The following is a 19,266-nucleotide window of genomic DNA, read 5'->3' as shown; positions in this document are numbered from 1 at the left end:
TATCTGCCCACCCGGGAAGTGATGGAATCAATACCACTAATGATAGGTCTTCCCGGGGGGCAGACAGGATTCTTATGTATTTTAGGTAAGTAGTACAGGATCGGTGTACGTGGAGCTCTAGGGATCAGGAAATGGCTCTCTTTGTTGTTCAAAAAACCAGCTACCTGCCCTACCTTAACCAATTTTTGCAATTCCTTAATGTAGGTAAGTTTTGGATCAGAGGGTAGTTTAATATAAGTATTGGTATCACCCAAAATTCTATCAATTTCTGCCTCATAATCCGCCCGATCCAGCACCACAATAGCACCACCCTTGTCAGCAGGCCTAATGACAAGATCCTTACTCTCACAAAGTGAGTCCAAACCTTCCTGCAATACTTTTTTCATTTTGCATCTCTTCACTTCTAGTGCATCCAGGTCTCTTAAGACAACATCTCTAAAGACACGTAATGCAGCAGGGAGAGTGCCAGGAGGGTTAAAAAGTGAGGCATTAGCCAAGCCTGAATGAACAACCTGTGGAACTACATTATTTGATGTATTAAGATTATGTGTGTTGGATGATCCCATCATATATCTTTTAATATTTATCTTCCTCACAAACTTATGTACATCCATATAAGTTTGGAATTTATTTAGTCTAGCTGGGGGTACAAACTTCAAACCTTTGTCAAGAATTAGTTGTTCAGACTCTGACAAAGTTTTGGAGCTCAAATTAAAGATGCCCTTACCAATTACATTCTTGGCCTTTTTAATTGTTCGGGCTCTCCTCCCCCCTCTGGTTCCTCTCCTCTTTCTCCCAGTCTTTTTATGCCTTGTGTGGGTTTGTGAAAACCCCAACTAGTAGGTGCATTAAGGCCCAAAGAGCCCCCAGCAGGCTGTTCCTTGGTAGGGACCTGATGGAATTTGGTTCTTAAAGGTTCCTGGACTGGGACAAAAGGGGCTTGCGAGTTACCTTCAGTCACAGGGGTGTTAAGATCGCTTAGTGGGAAGAAGGAGTTTCCAGTGGGAATGCCATAATTCCACTCCGAAAATCCTCCCATATCATAATAAGGGGAGGGGTTATGATCCCAATAGTTACCCCCTTGGGAATTCCACCCATCATAATAATTATTGGGGGGACCTCTTCCTCTTGTATTGGAATGTTGTACCCAACCTCTCCCACGGGGTGGGTAGTTCATGTTGTGGGGGAGAGTATATTCTCCATTCACATTCCCATGCCCATTATATGTTCTCGACGTGCCAAAAGGTCTAAATTGGCCCCGAGGGGGAAATGCACCCCTATTGTTACCACGCCCTCTCCGGGGGGAAGGGTGTGCATAGTTAGTGTTGTTGGACTGGACTTTGTTCATGGATTGAGGACGCTTTTGATTAAGCGATTGTGGAGGTGGCCCAGATTGTGAGACTGTCTCTACTACAGGGCCCACTGTTTGTGTGGAACTCACCTCCATACATTCCTGTGTAGGACCCACTTCCAACAGTTTTTTTTGCCACTCAAAGACAATATTGTTATTATAATCAGCTAGATCCCTATTATATTTTTTCTTCTTTTTGGCCCTTTGATCTCTATCCTCTTTTTCAAGGATTTTTAATAGGTTCTGCGATTTTTCTTGATAATCTATACTTCCTTTGACTGGAAATAGCTTAGTTTGAATTTCTTTTATCTCATCATCCAATTTTGATAATTTAGAAGTTTTCCTCCCCACCAAAAATTTTAAAAAAGAGACACCTGCTTCATTAAAATATTTGTACCATTCCTCCAAATGTGTATCACCTTTTTGAGGTGCTACCTCCCACCTCAAGCTCCTAGGGACCATTGCATGTCTGATGTAGGTTTCCAGATAAGCAATGTCCCATTTAGTGTGGTTTTCGGAGATCATGAGATTTTTTAATCTCATGAAACTTCCTCCCAAATCATCTTCATCGTCTCTATAGAGTTCAAATACTCCATCGATGTTCACCACCTTAGTGGCTCGAAAGTCAAAAATATCCATGAAGGCTATATAGAAGAACCCAGTGAAGGGTATTGTTAACCCAGCAGCAGTAAAAAATATCAGAACAGTGCAAATGGAAAAAATTATTCCGCGCTAGGGAAAAAAACAAACTCAAATGTACTAAATGTGAAACAGGCTGCAGCAATAGATGTGATACAACACCAAACAAGTATACAGAAACAAAAAACTGCGCCGACCCTACAATAAAGAATGTCCAAAAGTAATAACAAAATAAATAGGAATTAACCTTAAATAATTATGACAATGGAAAAACAGCTTAAGTGCATAAAGAACACAGCAATGTGTAAAGTAAAAAACATAAATAAAAGTCCATTCAAAAGAAGTTCCTATGTGGATCCAAATAAACGTTTGTGACACCGCGGTGATTAGAAACGATCCAAAAGCTCAAAAAAGTGCCCGTCACCTTACAATGAATGTGCTTACCAGAGACTAAGCAATTTGGGCATGTGTGTATAATCGATGAGTCCCATCAAAAGATATCCTCCTTTTTGGTGAGTCAAATCTCCATCTCCCAATAATGCCCTCCAGGTATTAATATGCTTCGTGGAGCTCAGTAATTCCCGAAAAAGAAAGGGGCTAACATGGCATGATATCGTTTGAACAATTTATTAAAGAAAAAAGTAGCACACTTACATGTGGATGAGTAAAATACAGCTTTGTATAAACAGTAAAAAACCGGCCGGTAAAACAAGAGCCCGTCCTCCTCTCGAACAGCGTGGTGGCGTCACTGCGTGCCCTCCCAGACGCGTTTCGTCATACCTGACGTTGTCAATGGGGAACGGGCAGCGCAGTGACGCTCCACCTTATAAAGATACTACAGCGTACCAAGCCTCATTCTGAGATGCAGGGCTGGGTACTGGCACGCCATATTGAATAATGGCAAATAGCCCTAACGATGCGATCTGTCCCCTGCTGGTGATCTAAAAGGACTACGATATACTGTAGATCGCTGACTTGGTGAACATCATGCAGATGCAGCAGATATTCAAAAAATATGTAAAATAAAAATCAAGTGAATAAAAAAGACTTGCGCATTTTGAAAATGACATTAAATGCTGGCTCATGAGTGTTAGTGCGCCGCCGGGTGCAAAGTAAATATTGCGCCGGCACCGCACAACATCCCAATATATAAAAACAGAAGAAATCTTAAAAATAAAGGGGAATTGGCCAAATAGTGGAATAAGTGACATTAAATCATGTAAGGGGATCGGTACAAAAAAAAAAAAACCTATTAAACCGCATTCGACATATCTAACATGTCTATCCCCTATACATCAATGGTCACTACATATATATGAATAGCCAAAAAAACACATTGATCAGAGGGTCTGTAGGCTATATAATGACCGACGAGGGTTTTATCAATATGAACGAAAAACCACAAATCCGAAATGAAAGGGATATAATCAAATATGATAAAAAATAAAAAATAAAAAATAAGGAATAAAGATAAAAATCAAAAATTAAAATATGTAATGCATAAAATCTGTACAAAAACAAATATAATGAAAATATCCCATATCTAGATATCATAGCCCAGTCCAACATCTCAGAACTGGCAAAGCCACAAAAGCTAACATGGTACATATAAAGAATAAATTTGACATACATAATACATAAAAAATATATATGTGTCTTACATAAGGTTCTCAACCATAATATTGGGAATGGAAAAGAAAATGAATCAGGAATTGTCAATGAAGGCATTGACATCGGTGTCAATATTAAGTCCAAAGGGGATATAAGTTTTGAGACGATGGACCCAAGACATCTCGAGTTTTGAAATTTCCCTCACTAAAGAGCTGCCCCGCCAATGAGGCTTATATTTGTCAATCCCTAAAAAAAGGGTCTTGGAAGGGTCTTTGTTGTGAAATCTCAAGTAGTGCTTAGACACAGAATGATTTGGGAAACCAATAATAATGTTAGTTATGTGTTCATTAAGTCTGACCTGTAGGGGGCGTTTTGTGCGTCCCACATATTGCAGCCCACAAGGGCATTGCAACATGTAGACCACTCCCGTGGTGACACATGTGATACATGGTTTGATGATATGATCTAATCCAGTGGCCATACTCCGAAAAGTGGTGGTCCGTCTCTGATTGCAGGAGTTCAGAGAACAGACCCTACACTTTCCGCACTTGTAAAATCCAGTGAGTTGGTCAAAAAAACCCCTACTCCTAACGGGAGGGTCAACAACATTGGGTGCTATACGATTACGTAATGACGGAGCACCTCTAAATACCACTTGAGGTTTCTCACTTATCACATTTTTTAAAGTGGCATCACTCCTAACAATGTGCCAATGTTTATTTATAAGTTTTTTTATACTCTTCTGTTGAAGAGAATAAGTAGTTATAAAAGGGACTTTTCCATGAAAATCATTTATACGTGGACCCCTTTCAACTAACAGGTCATCACGATTAATGTTGGTCACTTCATTAAGGGTTTTAATCAAAAAATCTTGTTGGTATCCCTTTTCCAAAAATCTGGAAGTAAGTATTTCGGCCTGTACATGAAATTCCTCTATTCTGGAGCAATTTCGTCTGAGTCTAATATATTGACTTTTGGGGACTGCTCTAAGCCAGGGGATGTGGTGACAGCTGTCGATAGGAATGAATGAATTCCTATCTGTGTCTTTAAAGAATGTCGAAGTGACAAAACGATCCTCTACCACTGAAATATTCAAGTCCAGAAAATTAATTTTTACCTGACTCAACTCGTAACTGAGACTTATGCCCCTTTCGTTGTTATTCAAGGACTCTAAAAAGTTCCTCAACTCACTCTCCTGGCCATTCCAAAGGAGGAGGATGTCATCTATATACCTAGCCCACAATCCAATCTGAGGTATATTGTGGGCATAGATGACATCCTCCTCCCACTTGGCCATGAAAAGATTGGCCAAGCTAGGGGCATATTTAGCCCCCATAGCTACGCCCATAGTTTGTCTATAGAACTGGCTCCCAAACCAAAAATAGTTATGGGAAGCAGCGAACTCCAGGAGAGACATAAGGAAAGCTACCTGCTGGGTAGAGAGCCTAGGGTCTCTATCTAAATAGGAATGGACTGCAGCAAAGCCTAAGTTATGCGGAATACTCGTATACAGGGAGGCCACATCTGCCGTGACCATCCATGTATCAGGACCAGCAGACAGGTTTTCTAAAAGGTTGATGACATGTCTCGTATCTTTAACATAAGAGGGAGTCATTTGGACCAAAGGCTGCAGATATGAATCGATATATCTGCCCACCCGGGAAGTGATGGAATCAATACCACTAATGATAGGTCTTCCCGGGGGGCAGACAGGATTCTTATGTATTTTAGGTAAGTAGTACAGGATCGGTGTACGTGGAGCTCTAGGGATCAGGAAATGGCTCTCTTTGTTGTTCAAAAAACCAGCTACCTGCCCTACCTTAACCAATTTTTGCAATTCCTTAATGTAGGTAAGTTTTGGATCAGAGGGTAGTTTAATATAAGTATTGGTATCACCCAAAATTCTATCAATTTCTGCCTCATAATCCGCCCGATCCAGCACCACAATAGCACCACCCTTGTCAGCAGGCCTAATGACAAGATCCTTACTCTCACAAAGTGAGTCCAAACCTTCCTGCAATACTTTTTTCATTTTGCATCTCTTCACTTCTAGTGCATCCAGGTCTCTTAAGACAACATCTCTAAAGACACGTAATGCAGCAGGGAGAGTGCCAGGAGGGTTAAAAAGTGAGGCATTAGCCAAGCCTGAATGAACAACCTGTGGAACTACATTATTTGATGTATTAAGATTATGTGTGTTGGATGATCCCATCATATATCTTTTAATATTTATCTTCCTCACAAACTTATGTACATCCATATAAGTTTGGAATTTATTTAGTCTAGCTGGGGGTACAAACTTCAAACCTTTGTCAAGAATTAGTTGTTCAGACTCTGACAAAGTTTTGGAGCTCAAATTAAAGATGCCCTTACCAATTACATTCTTGGCCTTTTTAATTGTTCGGGCTCTCCTCCCCCCTCTGGTTCCTCTCCTCTTTCTCCCAGTCTTTTTATGCCTTGTGTGGGTTTGTGAAAACCCCAACTAGTAGGTGCATTAAGGCCCAAAGAGCCCCCAGCAGGCTGTTCCTTGGTAGGGACCTGATGGAATTTGGTTCTTAAAGGTTCCTGGACTGGGACAAAAGGGGCTTGCGAGTTACCTTCAGTCACAGGGGTGTTAAGATTATACACACATGCCCAAATTGCTTAGTCTCTGGTAAGCACATTCATTGTAAGGTGACGGGCACTTTTTTGAGCTTTTGGATCGTTTCTAATCACCGCGGTGTCACAAACGTTTATTTGGATCCACATAGGAACTTCTTTTGAATGGACTTTTATTTATGTTTTTTACTTTACACATTGCTGTGTTCTTTATGCACTTAAGCTGTTTTTCCATTGTCATAATTATTTAAGGTTAATTCCTATTTATTTTGTTATTACTTTTGGACATTCTTTATTGTAGGGTCGGCGCAGTTTTTTGTTTCTGTATACTTGTTTGGTGTTGTATCACATCTATTGCTGCAGCCTGTTTCACATTTAGTACATTTGAGTTTGTTTTTTTCCCTAGCGCGGAATAATTTTTTCCATTTAACTAATAAAATTGCCAGAAGTTGGGCTTTAAATCTTTTTTCGGCAATCCATTTTGATCTTCAGCACACTGAACAGGCCAAAACATTAATATTAGAAGATAATAAAGTCGGCCTTCTGTTGATGGACAATGCCGCATTACTCCGGCCTCTTACCTCAGACATTTCATGGACGAGCAGCAAAGGGATGTTGATAGTGGTAATATCGTGGGTGCAGCACACTTTTAAGATGTTTCTCAGGCCCATAATGGCTGGATCCCGGGCAGTTATATTACCATTCCTCACATTGTCGTCCACACAAAGATGAAAAACCACATGACATTCTGACAGATTGGAGTGCCGCGTGACGTAAAATTCGCCTAGTAAAAGCAAGTTTCATTGGTAACAATAAATACATGCCATTAATAAAAATAAGAAAGAAACAAAAAGGAAATTGGGGATGTTGCAAACAAGAATCAGGCATTAGCTTTTTACTGTAGATAAAAAAACAGCTGGAATCTGGTTGCCATGTGAACAGACTGCTAATGTCAAATTGTCAAAGTCCAGGAAAACCGCTAATTATATAGCTTACACATCAGTGAAAGTCGTATTTGCTTAAAGTAGTTGCAAAAACCTCAGATATTAAATATGAACAAAGCATATTCCTCTATAGTGTGTACTTGTCTCAATTAGGAGCACTAAGTGTCATTTCGGTCTGCTGCCCCGTTCCTCTGCTATCAGCATGAATCACTTCTGACAAGTCTCCTTGACACCAACAGAAAAAAGGCACCAGGGGGTGGGCCGCCAGCTGATTGACAGCCTTAGCGCTGTTCCTGTATGCTATGTGAAGGGGGTATCTCTCTTCCCTCTAATCAGCTCTCAGAGCTCTCCTCACTGAGCTCTGCAGAGTGTAACTTAAGCTCTTCATCCCCTTTTTTCTGACAGCTCAGACATACTTTATAAATTCTGGACTTTGAATAGATGTAGAGAAGAGAACACTGCAGATAAACAGGTACAACTTATATTGAAAGAAGATGCTACCATCACTCTGTGCCCTTGGTCGTGGTGCACTTTTCAAACATGACAATGATCCAAAACACACATCTAAGGCCACTGTTGCATATCTGAAGAACAGGGTGAAAGTGATTCAATGACCAAGTATGTCTCCTGATATGAACCCAATCGACCACCTATGGGAAATTCTGAAGAGACAAGTTGAGCATCACTTTCCTTCCAGCATCCAGGCTCTAAAAGAGGTCGTTCTTGAAGAATTGAAAAAGATAGATGTTGCAATATGTCACCAACTGTTCATTCCATCCCTTTAAGACTTGGTGCTGTCCTTACAAATCATGGAGGTCATACAAAATACTAGATGTTGTAGTTATTTTTGTGGGGTGTATTAATTTTTGCATCAACTAATTTGAGTAAAACTAAAGATATTGTGATCCAAGTTATATTACTAACCTTACTTTCACGTAATGAGCTGTAAACGTTCACAATTCTGGAATTTGTTCATTGAGATATTGATTCAAATTATATATAATATTTTTTTTCAATGCTCATATATATATATATATATATATAGATATATATATCTATATATATCTATATATATATATATATATATATATATATATATATATATATAAAATCAATCTCTCTCTCTATATGAAAAGTCCACAGGATTGCTGTACTTAAAATTTCTTTATTGAACTGATAGTTCATGCATTACATGATGTGGAACTACATGATTTCCCTTTGGGGCTCACAAGCTTACGCCCTTCATCAGGTTAGGAACGCATCTAAAGTTCCATGTGTAACACACATGACTGTATAAATACCTTCACCCTACACATTTGGAATCAATTATGTGATCAATCAATTAATGTCAATTACATCCTTATCTTATACATCTTTAGGATAGCAAGGCTCAAATACTGAATTAGGGATAAATTAGTACAGTTGCCTTTAGCGAGACATCTTTTGGAAATAGGACGTTCAATCTCTCAATTAAAAACGTATGGTGCTGGGGTGGCAGATAAAAAAAAATAAAAAATGGAGGTATATTGCATCAATTTTCTCAATACTATTGTCCCTAAGGTGTTAAACAAAGATTTGGATTTGTATTTATTTGATTTTGTTTGATCTTCTAAGTATTTAATAAAAAAAAATGACAATCGTATCTATGGGATTGCTAGATAGTGATATATTATGTATACGTTTCTTTCAAAAGATTAACGTGTTGGAGGCTCTTTTGCTGAAATAATGAGAGGGCCTTAGATTCTGCTAGCCATTTCCTCACCAGTGATTTAAAGATGTATAAGGATGTAATTTGCATTAATCACATAACTGATTCCAAATGTGTAGGGTGAAGGTATTCAACCACTTCCCTACAGGGCTCTTACACCCCTCTTCCTGCCCAGGCCATTTTTCATTTTTTAGCACTGTCGCACTTTGAATGACAATTGCACGGTCATGCTACAGTGTACCATAACAAATTTTTTCTTCACACAAATAGAGCTTTCTTTTGGTGCTATTTAACCACTTCCCACCCGGCCAATGCATATATACAGCCGGGTGGGAGCCGTCTACTCCTGATAGGACGTTCAGGAACGTCCTTCAGGAGTAGCGGGATCGCGCGCGCGCGTGCCCGCGCAGCGGCGCGATCCCGATGTGCTCGTGTCACCCGGACACGGCACATCTCAGATCGGCAGGAGGGCTCTGTGATTGGCCCTCCTGATCACATGACGGCCGTGTCCAATCACGGCCGTCATGTGATGTAAACAAACAGCCGGTTGCTAGGCAATCGGCTCTCCTCTCCTCACACGGAAGTCACCGCTGAGGAGAGGAGAGCAGAACGCTGCAGCCGGCTGATGATCAGTGAGTATGGGCTGCTTTTTACAGCTTTTTACTCACTGATCATCAGTGTAGTGTAATCACACAACACACCACACAGTACAAACACAGTCCCCACATATGTCCCCAAAACGCACATGTCCCCAAAACATACATGTCCCCAAATAATAAAAACACATGTCCCTAATAATAAAAACATGTCCCCCACATATGTCCCACTAAAATCACATGTCCCAATGATTATCTGCACACATATGTACGTGATCACCTGCACACATATGTACATGATCATTTGCGTACATATGTCCGTGATCACACAAACCAATTATTATACACTTAACGGAATTTTTTTTACCAAAAACATGTAGCAGAATACATTTTGGCTTAAATTTATGACAAAATTTGATTTTATTGGATTTCTTTTCAAATAGAAAAAAGAAAATATTGTTTTTTTTCCAAATTTCCGCTATTTTTGCGCTTATATCGCAAAAAAAAAAAAAAAAAAAAAACGAGTCGTGAATAAATAACACCAAAATAAAGCTCTATTTGTGCGAACAAAATGATAAAAATTTTATTTGGGTACAGTGTAGCATGACCGCGCAATTGTCACTGAAAGCGCTAGAGCGCTGAAAGCTGAAAATTGGGCTGGGAAGGAAGGGGGTGAAAGTGCCCTGTATTGTAGTGGTTAATCACTCCTGGGTTTTTAATTTTTTACAACAAAAAAAAGACCAAAAATTGTGTTTGCTTTTTTTCTGTCAGTAAATTTTGTAACCAAGTCATTTTTCGCCTTCACTGATGTGCACTGGTGAGGCGGCACTGATGAGTTGGCTCTAATGGGCACTGATGAGGTGGCCCATATGGGCACTAATATGTTGCACTTATGGGCACTGATAGGTGGCACTGGTGGGAACCAATAGGCGGTACTGGTGGGAACCAATAGGCGGTACTGGTGGGAACCAATAGGCGGGATGGATAGGCGGTACAGATGGGCATTGATGGGCTGCACTGATTGCCAGCACTGACTGGCATCACTAATGGGCACTGATTGGTGACACTGTATTGCTTTATTGTAATCAGGGCACTGATGATCATTGCCCCGATTACAGTCCTAGATGTCCCCTTGTGTGTAGATGCCGCTGATTGGCTCTCCTCGCCACACACTCTGTCAGTGTGAGGTGAGGAGAGCTGATTACCGGCATCTCCGTTTACCAATCACATGGTTAAAAACCCACGGGCGCGGCTCTTTACAGAGATCGGTGTCGTGCTGTGTCCTAGCAACACAGTGCAGGTGCAATCCCTAGCGGCCCCCGTGGGTGTGCGAGAGTAGCCGTTCAGGGATGCCGCCATATGACGTCATCCCAGAACGAGAGCCGCACCGGGCAGCAAGCAGTTAAACATTAATGTGTCTAACTGGAACTTTAGTTGCGTTTTTGAAGGAAGTAAGCTTGTGAGCCCCAAACGGAAATCATGTACTTCCACATCATGTAATGCAATGCATGTTTGAACTATCAGTTCAATAAAGAAATTTTAAGTGCAGCAATCCTGTGGACTTTTCTTCTTAGATTCGGTTGGTGGGATGACCAGATTGCACTGCACAAGTTGAAGACTGGGTGCGGCTTTCCTCCATTTCAAGAAGAGAGATAAATAATTATTTTATTAAAAATACAAGAGGCATGTGCATTCTTAGTTGAATCTTGGTGTGCTTTATGTACTTTTTCCAGGTCTGTGCAGCTATCCAGCATGTAACTCCACCTACACTTTGCCCTTGAACTTTGACTGGTCACTGCTGCCTCCTCTCCTTGTACAGGGTGACTGGTCTTGTATCCGCCCCCTCATGTAGTTTGTTTGCAAAGGCATTTGGTACACAGAAAAAAAAAAGATTTATATCCTATGTAGCTATGAAGGATATATAGATGAATTGCTCAAAGGTCAGTTTTAAACAAAGTATGCTTACAAAGTAATTTAATTTAAACTGGTCACATGACCTGATAGAAAAAAAGCAATTGAGCAAGGCATACACTTACCAGGCAATAAATTACACTGGTTTCTCTCGCTGCTTTTTACTTTATCACGTGCTTCATTGTCATTGGTGGTGTCTGTAACATATAAACAAAAACAACCTTTAACATGAAAAACTGACTTTTAAAGGAAGGAAGGAAGGAAGGAAGGAAGGAAGGAAGGAAGGAAGGAAGGAAGGAAGGAAGGAAGGAAGGATCAAAATAAAAAAAGTTTTTAAATCATGAGCAAAATATGACCAAACGGTAATATGTGTAAATACAAATAAACCAGCAAAATCACATACATAGCACCACACTGTGCCTGTTTTGGAACAATGTCCCTCTTTCCTCCTCATTTAGGTCTGATTTATAAGACCCCTTTCACACCGAGCCGCCCCAGGCGTCAGCGGTATAGCGCCGCTTAACCTAAACTATTTGTTTGAACCCCCCCGCTAGCAGCCGAAAAGGGGTTAAATCCGCCCGCAAAACACCACCGGAGCGGCGTTTTGCCTGTGGTATCGCAGCGCTGCCCCATTGATTTCAATGGGGAGCAGCGATGGAGCAGTAGTGGAGGAGCGGTGAGTTCTCCAAAGAAGCTGCTGGCAGGACTTTTTTTGTGACGCCCTGCCAGCGCACCGCTCCAGTGTGAAAGCCCTCGGGCTTTCACACTGGAATGAATGGAACCGCTTTTTGCAGGTGCTATTTTTACCACCATAGTGCCTGAAAAACACCTGCAGTGTGAAAGGGGTCTTATAGTTGTATATAAAATACACTCTCTTTCAAAAAGTGTTTCCCAATGCTAAACATTCCATCCAATTTCTAAATATTTCTGTGTACTGTATTGTTTGTACATTGCAAAAGCCAATATAAAGGCATAGGAGTGAAAAAAAAAATAAAAAAAATAAAAACAACCACTTGCGGGTTTAACTAATTTTTTTTGTTTAATAAGGGGCATAGCAGGGGGGTGTGTCCTATGCCTAGATACTTTGCTAATAGGTGTCCCTAGTTCCGATCTCAAAAAGTTGGGAGGTATGCACATGTAGTAGGTCAAAATAAAATACACAAAGCAAAAGAAACATACAAATAAAACTGATGGAAAATAACGTGTGTGTGTGGAAAGCTCAAAAGCCAACCAATATTTCAGTTTAAATCCACTACATTTTGGGTGAATATACATTTTTGCATTTTTTTTTCTACGTAGCAGCCACAGGTCAAACAGCAAAGCCTGTCCCCTGCCAGCATGCTGCAGAAAGGGTCCTTTCTCTCTGTGTAGAAGCAGTGGTCTCTCTGCAGAGGTCCAATACAACAACTGATTCAGACCTACAGCTGTGCAATAAGTAAAACACAAGATCCTTGCTTATTGGAGAGCTGGCAGTAAATAGGCTATTCTACTCCAGATAAAGAGTCAAATAATTTAAATGATTAAAGCGTTAAAACAGAAAGGGATCATGATCGCAGCAATTCTTAACGGACACCGGAAAAAAAAGGATAAGCTTGATAATTTTCACTTTGTTAGTTGAGTACCTGACACTACCGCTTAAAGATTCACATATAAAAGAACTTTTTACATTTCTGAATCCTTTACCCACTTAAGCTCCGGAAAGGTTTTACCCCCTTTATGACCAGGGCAATGTTTGCTATTCGGCACTGTGCTACTTTAACTGGCAATTGCGAGGTCATGCAACACAGTACCCAAATGTAATTTAGATAATTTTTTCACCCAAATAGAGCTTTCTATTGGTGGTATTTGATCACCACTGTTTTTTTTTTTTTTTAATATAAATTTTTTTTTACTTTCTGCTATAAAACAGATCCAATAAAAAAGAAGAAAAAAAAAAAAAAAGAAAAAAAATCTAATTCCTTCATAAATTCAGGCCAAAATGTATTTTGCTACATGTCTTTGGTTTAAAAAACAAAAACAAAAAAACAATAAAGTGTATCTGATTTGTTTGTGTGAAAGTTATAGCGTCTACAAACAATGATATATGTACTGGAATTTTCATACTAGTAAATGGCAGTGATCTGCGACTTATAGTGGGACTGTGATAATGCAGTGGACAATCTGCCACTAACTGACACTGGGTGGGAACTCACTAGCACTGACATCACCAGTGGCACTAATACAGTAATACGATACACTGGCTGGGATGGGGTTAACATCTAGTGGCAATCAAAGGGTTAACTATGTGCCTAAAATAGTGTACTGTCGCTGCTCCGTGGACAGAGCCCTGTGTTAGCACAAGGCTCAGTACTGTGATTTGCTAAGCCGATCAGCAGGTCCCGGCCATAAATCACTGGCTGGGACCTGCTGACCGACTTGTGTTGTACTGAATGACAGCACAGATCAGGCAGCGCGCAGGCCCCCTACCCAGAAATATTGGATCATATACATGTATGTGATCCAGTGCAGTGGGGCTGCCCTGCCACAGTAAAAGTACATGGGGTGGCCCCCCAAGTGGTTAAACATACTGGTAACCTTACAGTCTGATACATATACAAATATGCAGCCCAAGTAGACTAGACAGTGCTGCTACTTAGCAGCAAATTTTTACTTTCTGTCAAAACCCAGCAGTTAAACCCTTATCAACAGGAAAGAAAAGTTGGATCTAGGGGGACAGAAAGAAGCAGTTTTTGTCCACTACTTATGCCCCACTGAGTTATCCATAGGCTGAAAGTTTCAAATTTATCAACAGTTTCTGTAATCATTGGAAAGGGCTGCGTGAGGGGTTGACCTGTCCTCGTAAAGTGAAGATTTGCTAGGTTAGAGAGAACATCTAAATATGTTAATTGTACCCAAGCAGTATCCTGTACACCGTGCCTAGGCATTCCTATGCCTTGAACCTCATAACTATATATTTGCAATGTGAGATCATCTAAAGCAGGGGTCTCCAAACTTTCGAAACAAAGGGCCAGTTTACTGTACTCAGGGCTGTCTGTCTGTGTGCCCTGTTGTCAATGGGAGTAAACAATGCCCCATCATTGGTATTCGTGGGAGGAATAGTGCTCCATCGTTTATATCAGGGGAAGGAATAATGCCCCCTTATTAGTGTCAGTGGAAGGAATTGTTTCCCCATTGTTGGCATCAGTGGGAGGAATAATGCCCCAAGGGCCAGATAAAGGCAGACAAAGGGCCGCATTCGGTGACTATTTCTCTGTCCATTCAGGGTAAAGTTACAGTGTTTCTGCAAAGCGCATCCCTTACCCCCTTATACTAACCTTATCTGTGCTGCTCCTTCCTCCACAAATTTCAAATCTGCATTCTTTTTTTTTTCCCTCCATTAAACTACCATTTGACGAATTAACAATGTGAACGGAGCTAAAATACTATTAATATATAATCATATGCATTGGCCTTTGCCTGCCGATCTCATCTAATACCCTGGATCCATTTAAGATGCCTGCAGTGTTCAGAACACATGATCTTGGCCATTATTAAGTACCTGTCATCAGCCTGCATTGAATCTCTAGGAGAAGCAAATGTATGCAATAGCCAGTCCAGAAACACAATCCCCTGGAGAATGACCTAATTCCCATCACAGGCCCTGTGATGTCTCCTAGCCACAGACAAGTGAGTTTTAAGCTTAGATCTGTCTTCATATCAGAAAACAACATGCCACAGCATCCCTGATATACTTGAAAAGCTATCAGCGGATGAGTAAAAGGGTTGCTCTATATGAGGAGAAGGCTGATAGAGTTACTTGCTGGGAGGATTGTTGGCACCCGCAACATACTCTTTATAATCCTCAACAGTGCACAAAACACCCCAGGGTGCATTTGGAAGAACTGTATTTTTGAGAAGTGGGGTAAGGTTACGGATAGAAGCCCGGATTATCCCTGAGGTATGGGGCGGCTGAGGAGGTTGTTGCAGGTCATGGACTAAAGGAGGACACTGAGAAAACAGCAAGCATCTCAACTATTTACGGAGAAGGGAGGGAACCCTGCTCAGTAAGCAAGACTACAAAAGTCTCAGGAATAATATTTTAAGGCGAGTGATAACTTTAGGCTACTCCTAATCCACACCTATACAGACCATGGGGCTTGTTTGCGATTGTGTATGACAGAGGCACAGGAAAACCATGTAAAAATTCTACAGGGGTCTGGGCCTTAAAGCGGAGTTCCATCCAAAAGTGTAACTTCCACTTTAGTACTTTTTACCCCCTGACATGCCACATTAGGCCTGTCTTTTTGGGTGGGGGGGAGAGCGGGTACCTAGTTTTGACAGGTACCCAGCTCACACTTCTGCCCCCTCCCTCCAATCTTCTGGGACACGTCACAGGTCCCAGAAGATTGCACGGCCATCCACAACGTGCGAGACTTGCGCATACACTTTTTGTAGCTACTGACTTTTAATAAACACAGACCTGGGTGGAACGGCTTTAACTCTACCATCTCCACAACAGCACTTAAAGTCTACCTAAACCCAAAAACAAAATATAAAATATTGCAAGCTACGAGTCTTTAGATGTGGTGTCTGCATTTGTATTTTTTTACCTTTATTTTCACCTAGTGATCCTGAAAACATTTCCTGCCCCCCCCCCCCCCTCATATCTACACTAATTTCACTGTTGTATCTATGGAAGGAGCCATAGATGTTGCACAGGCTGAACTTAAAGTAGACGGAAGGGCAACTTATAATGAACTGCTCCATTGGTACCTTTTTAACTATCATCTGCTTGGATTTGTAAAAAAAAGCCTACACAATACCTTATGTCTATGTGTTCAGTGGTCATGTGACCATTAATTCGGTCTTGGTTCGCTTTGCCCCGTTAGTGGCAGGTGGCGATTTTACGGAGGAAGAACATGAAAACGAGAAGTTACATGGGTAGGTTTGAGCTTCGTTGCACGCAGAAACTTAGAATGATGTGTCTGACGTCCCCTAAGTTTCTACATACATAATTAAAGCGGAGTGCCAGGCTTTTTTTGTTTATTAAAAGTCAGCGGCTACAAAAAGTATAGCTGCTGACTTTTAATAAACAGACACTTACCTGTTCCAAGGTCCAGCGATGCGGCCACACGGAGCTATGGGCACCCAGCCGTGACAGCTTGCATGTCCCAGAAGATTGCAGAGAGGAAAGGGCCACCTAGAGGGAGAGGAGTCACTGCCTAGGAGGCCCGTAGGCAGAAGCAGGAAGTAGGACAGGAAGTCCCACTCAAAACTAAGCACCTCCCCCCCCCCTCCAAAACAAAATTACATGCCCAATGTGGCACGTAAGGGGGCGAGGAGTGCCCAAAGCGGAAGTTCCACTTTTGGGTGGAACTCCACTTTAAGTAGGGCAGCTTTCAGCTGCCAACATTGCTAGGGAGCTCAGTCATTTCAGTAGTGGCTGATCTCCATTGCTGTCCCTGGACAGGAAATAAAGCTTAACCACTTCAATACCAGACACTTTCAACCCCTTTCTGCCCAGGCAAATTTTTAGCTTTCAGTGCTGTCACAATGTGAATGCCAATTACTCATTAGTGCAACACTGTACCCAAATGAAATGTTTAGCATTTTTCTTTTTTTAAGACAGATAGAGCTTTCTTTTGGTGGTATTTAATCACCTCTGCATTTTTTATTTGTTAAGCTATATAAATAAATAAAAAAAAATACAGAAAATTTAGAAAAACCAACCAACAAAAGAACCCTTTTTTGTTTCTGTTATAACATTTTGCAAATAAATCTTCCTTCATAAATTTAGGACAATTTTTTCTACGATATAGATATCCATCTACTGTATACAGTTGTGCTCATAAGTTTACATACCTTGGCAGAATTTATGATTTATTGGCCATTTTTCAGAGAATATGAATGACCAACACAAACATTTTTCTTTCACTCATGGTTAGTGTTTGGCTGAAGCCATTTATTATCAATGAGCTGTGTTTACTCTTTTTAAAATCATAATGGCAACAGAAACTACCAAAATGACCCCGATCAAATTAAAGGTTTACATACCCAGAGTTCTTAATACCATGTATTGCCCCCTTTAACATCAATGACAGCTTGAAGTCTTTTGTGGTATTTGTGGATGAGGCTCTATCTTCTCAGATGGTAAAGCTGCCCATTCCTCTTGGCAAAAAGCCTCCAGTTCCTGTAAATTCTTGGGCTGTCTTGCATGAACTGCACGTTTGAGATCTCCCCAGAGTGGCTCAATGATATTGAAGTCAGGAGACTGAGATGGCCACTCCAGAACCTTCACTTTATTCTGCTGTAGCCAATGACAGGTCGACTCGGCCTTGTGTTTTGGATCATTGTCATGTTGGAATGTCCAAGTAAATGCCATGCACAGCTTCTTGACTGATGAGTGCAAATGTTCCTCCAGTATTTTTTGATAACATACTTCATTCATCTTGCCAACAATTTTGACCAAATCTCCTGTACCTTTGTAGCTCATACATCCCCAAAACATCAGCAATCCACCTCCATGTTTCACAGTAGGAATGGTGTACCTTTCATCATAGGCCTTGTTGACTTCTCTCCAAATGTAGCGTTCATGGTTGTGGCCAAAAAGCAAAATTTTGGTCTCATCACTCTAAATGACTTTGTGCCAGAAGGTTTGAGGCCTGTCTCTGTGCTGTTTGGCGTATTGTAAGCTAAATACTTTGTGGCATTTGCGTAGTAATGGCTTTCTTCTGGCATCTTTCTTCAAGTGCCTCAGTGTGCATCTTGAAACAGCCACACATGTTTTAAGAGAGTCCTGTATTTCACCTGAAGTTATTTGTGGGTTTTCTTTGCATCCCAAACAATATATTCCTGGCAGTTGTGGCCGACATTTTAGTTGGTCTACCTGACCGCAGTTTGGTTTCAACAGAACCCCTCATTTTCCACTTCTTGATTAGAGTTTGAACACTGCTGATTGGCAGTCTCAATTCCTTGGATATCTTTTTATCTCTTTCCTGTTTTATACAGTTCAACTACCTTTTCCTGCAGATACTTTGACAATTCTTTTGCTTTCCCTATCCAGAAATGTCAGTGCAGCACTGAATGAAAGATGTAAGAGTCTGTCAGGAGTCCAGCAACGCATTGACCTTTTATACACACACCAACTACAAGCAAACAGATCACAGGTGAGGATGGTTACTTTTAATAGCCAGTCAACTTGTATGCATGTTATCAGGCCAAAATCAACAAGGTACGTAAGCTTTTGATCAGGGTCATTTGGGTAGGTTCCGTTGCCATTATGATTTAAAAAGAGTAAACGCACTCGAATGATACAAAAAAATGGCTTCACCCAAACACTAACCACGAGTGAAAAATGTTTTTGTGTCATCAATCATATTCTCTGAAAAATGGCCAAGAAATCATAAATTCTGCCAGTGTATGTAAACTTATGACCACAACTGTATACATAATAAAATTATATTATGGGGCAGCACAGTGGTTAGCACTCTCGCCTAGCAGTAAAAAGGGTCGCTGGTTCGAATCCCAACCACGACACTACCTGCCTGGAGTTTGCATGTTCTCCCTGTGCCTGCGTGGGTTTCCTCTGAGTACTCCGGTTTCCTCCCACACGCCAAAAGACATGCAGGTAGGTTAATTGGCTTCTGTCCAAAATTGGCCCTAGTATATGAATGGGGACCTTTGGATTGTGGGCTCCTTGATGGTAGGGACCGATGTGAGTGTGCAATGTACAGGGATAGAGACAATTGTAGATACTCACTCAGGTTGAACTGGATGGACTGGTGTCTTTATTCAATCTTACTAATTATGTAAATGTGCTCGTCGTCATAGCCAGAGGTTATCTTTGGGAAATAGACGTATGAGTGCTGCCAGCATTGCTGCAGAGATTGAAGGGGTGGGGAGTCAGCCTGTCAGTGCTCAGACTATACG

The 19,266-nt window shown here is 41.0% G+C and overlaps 1 protein-coding gene across 3 annotated transcripts in view; it reads right to left on the bottom strand.

Moving 5' to 3' along the window:
• The window catches only part of FERRY3 (FERRY endosomal RAB5 effector complex subunit 3), a 119,438-nt gene that overhangs the window by 38,653 nt on the left and 61,519 nt on the right, over nucleotides 1-19,266 (bottom strand). For all 3 annotated transcript variants that reach the window (XM_077468504.1, XM_077468503.1, XM_077468505.1), the window contains 2 exons: nucleotides 11,484-11,555; nucleotides 6,781-6,983 (listed from right to left, as the gene is read on the bottom strand). In XM_077468504.1, coding sequence (XP_077324630.1) covers nucleotides 6,781-6,983; nucleotides 11,484-11,555 — 275 coding nt within the window. The remainder of the gene's footprint in view (nucleotides 1-6,780; nucleotides 6,984-11,483; nucleotides 11,556-19,266) is intronic.

The sequence above is a fragment of the Lithobates pipiens genome, unplaced genomic scaffold (genome assembly GCF_037356315.1).
Source record: "Lithobates pipiens isolate NorthernLeopardFrog02 unplaced genomic scaffold, aLitPip1_a1.2 Scaffold_8, whole genome shotgun sequence".
NCBI lineage: Eukaryota > Metazoa > Chordata > Amphibia > Anura > Ranidae > Lithobates > Lithobates pipiens.
Note: the sequence above shows the minus strand (reverse complement) of the source record. Positions and strands in the feature narration are given on the sequence as shown.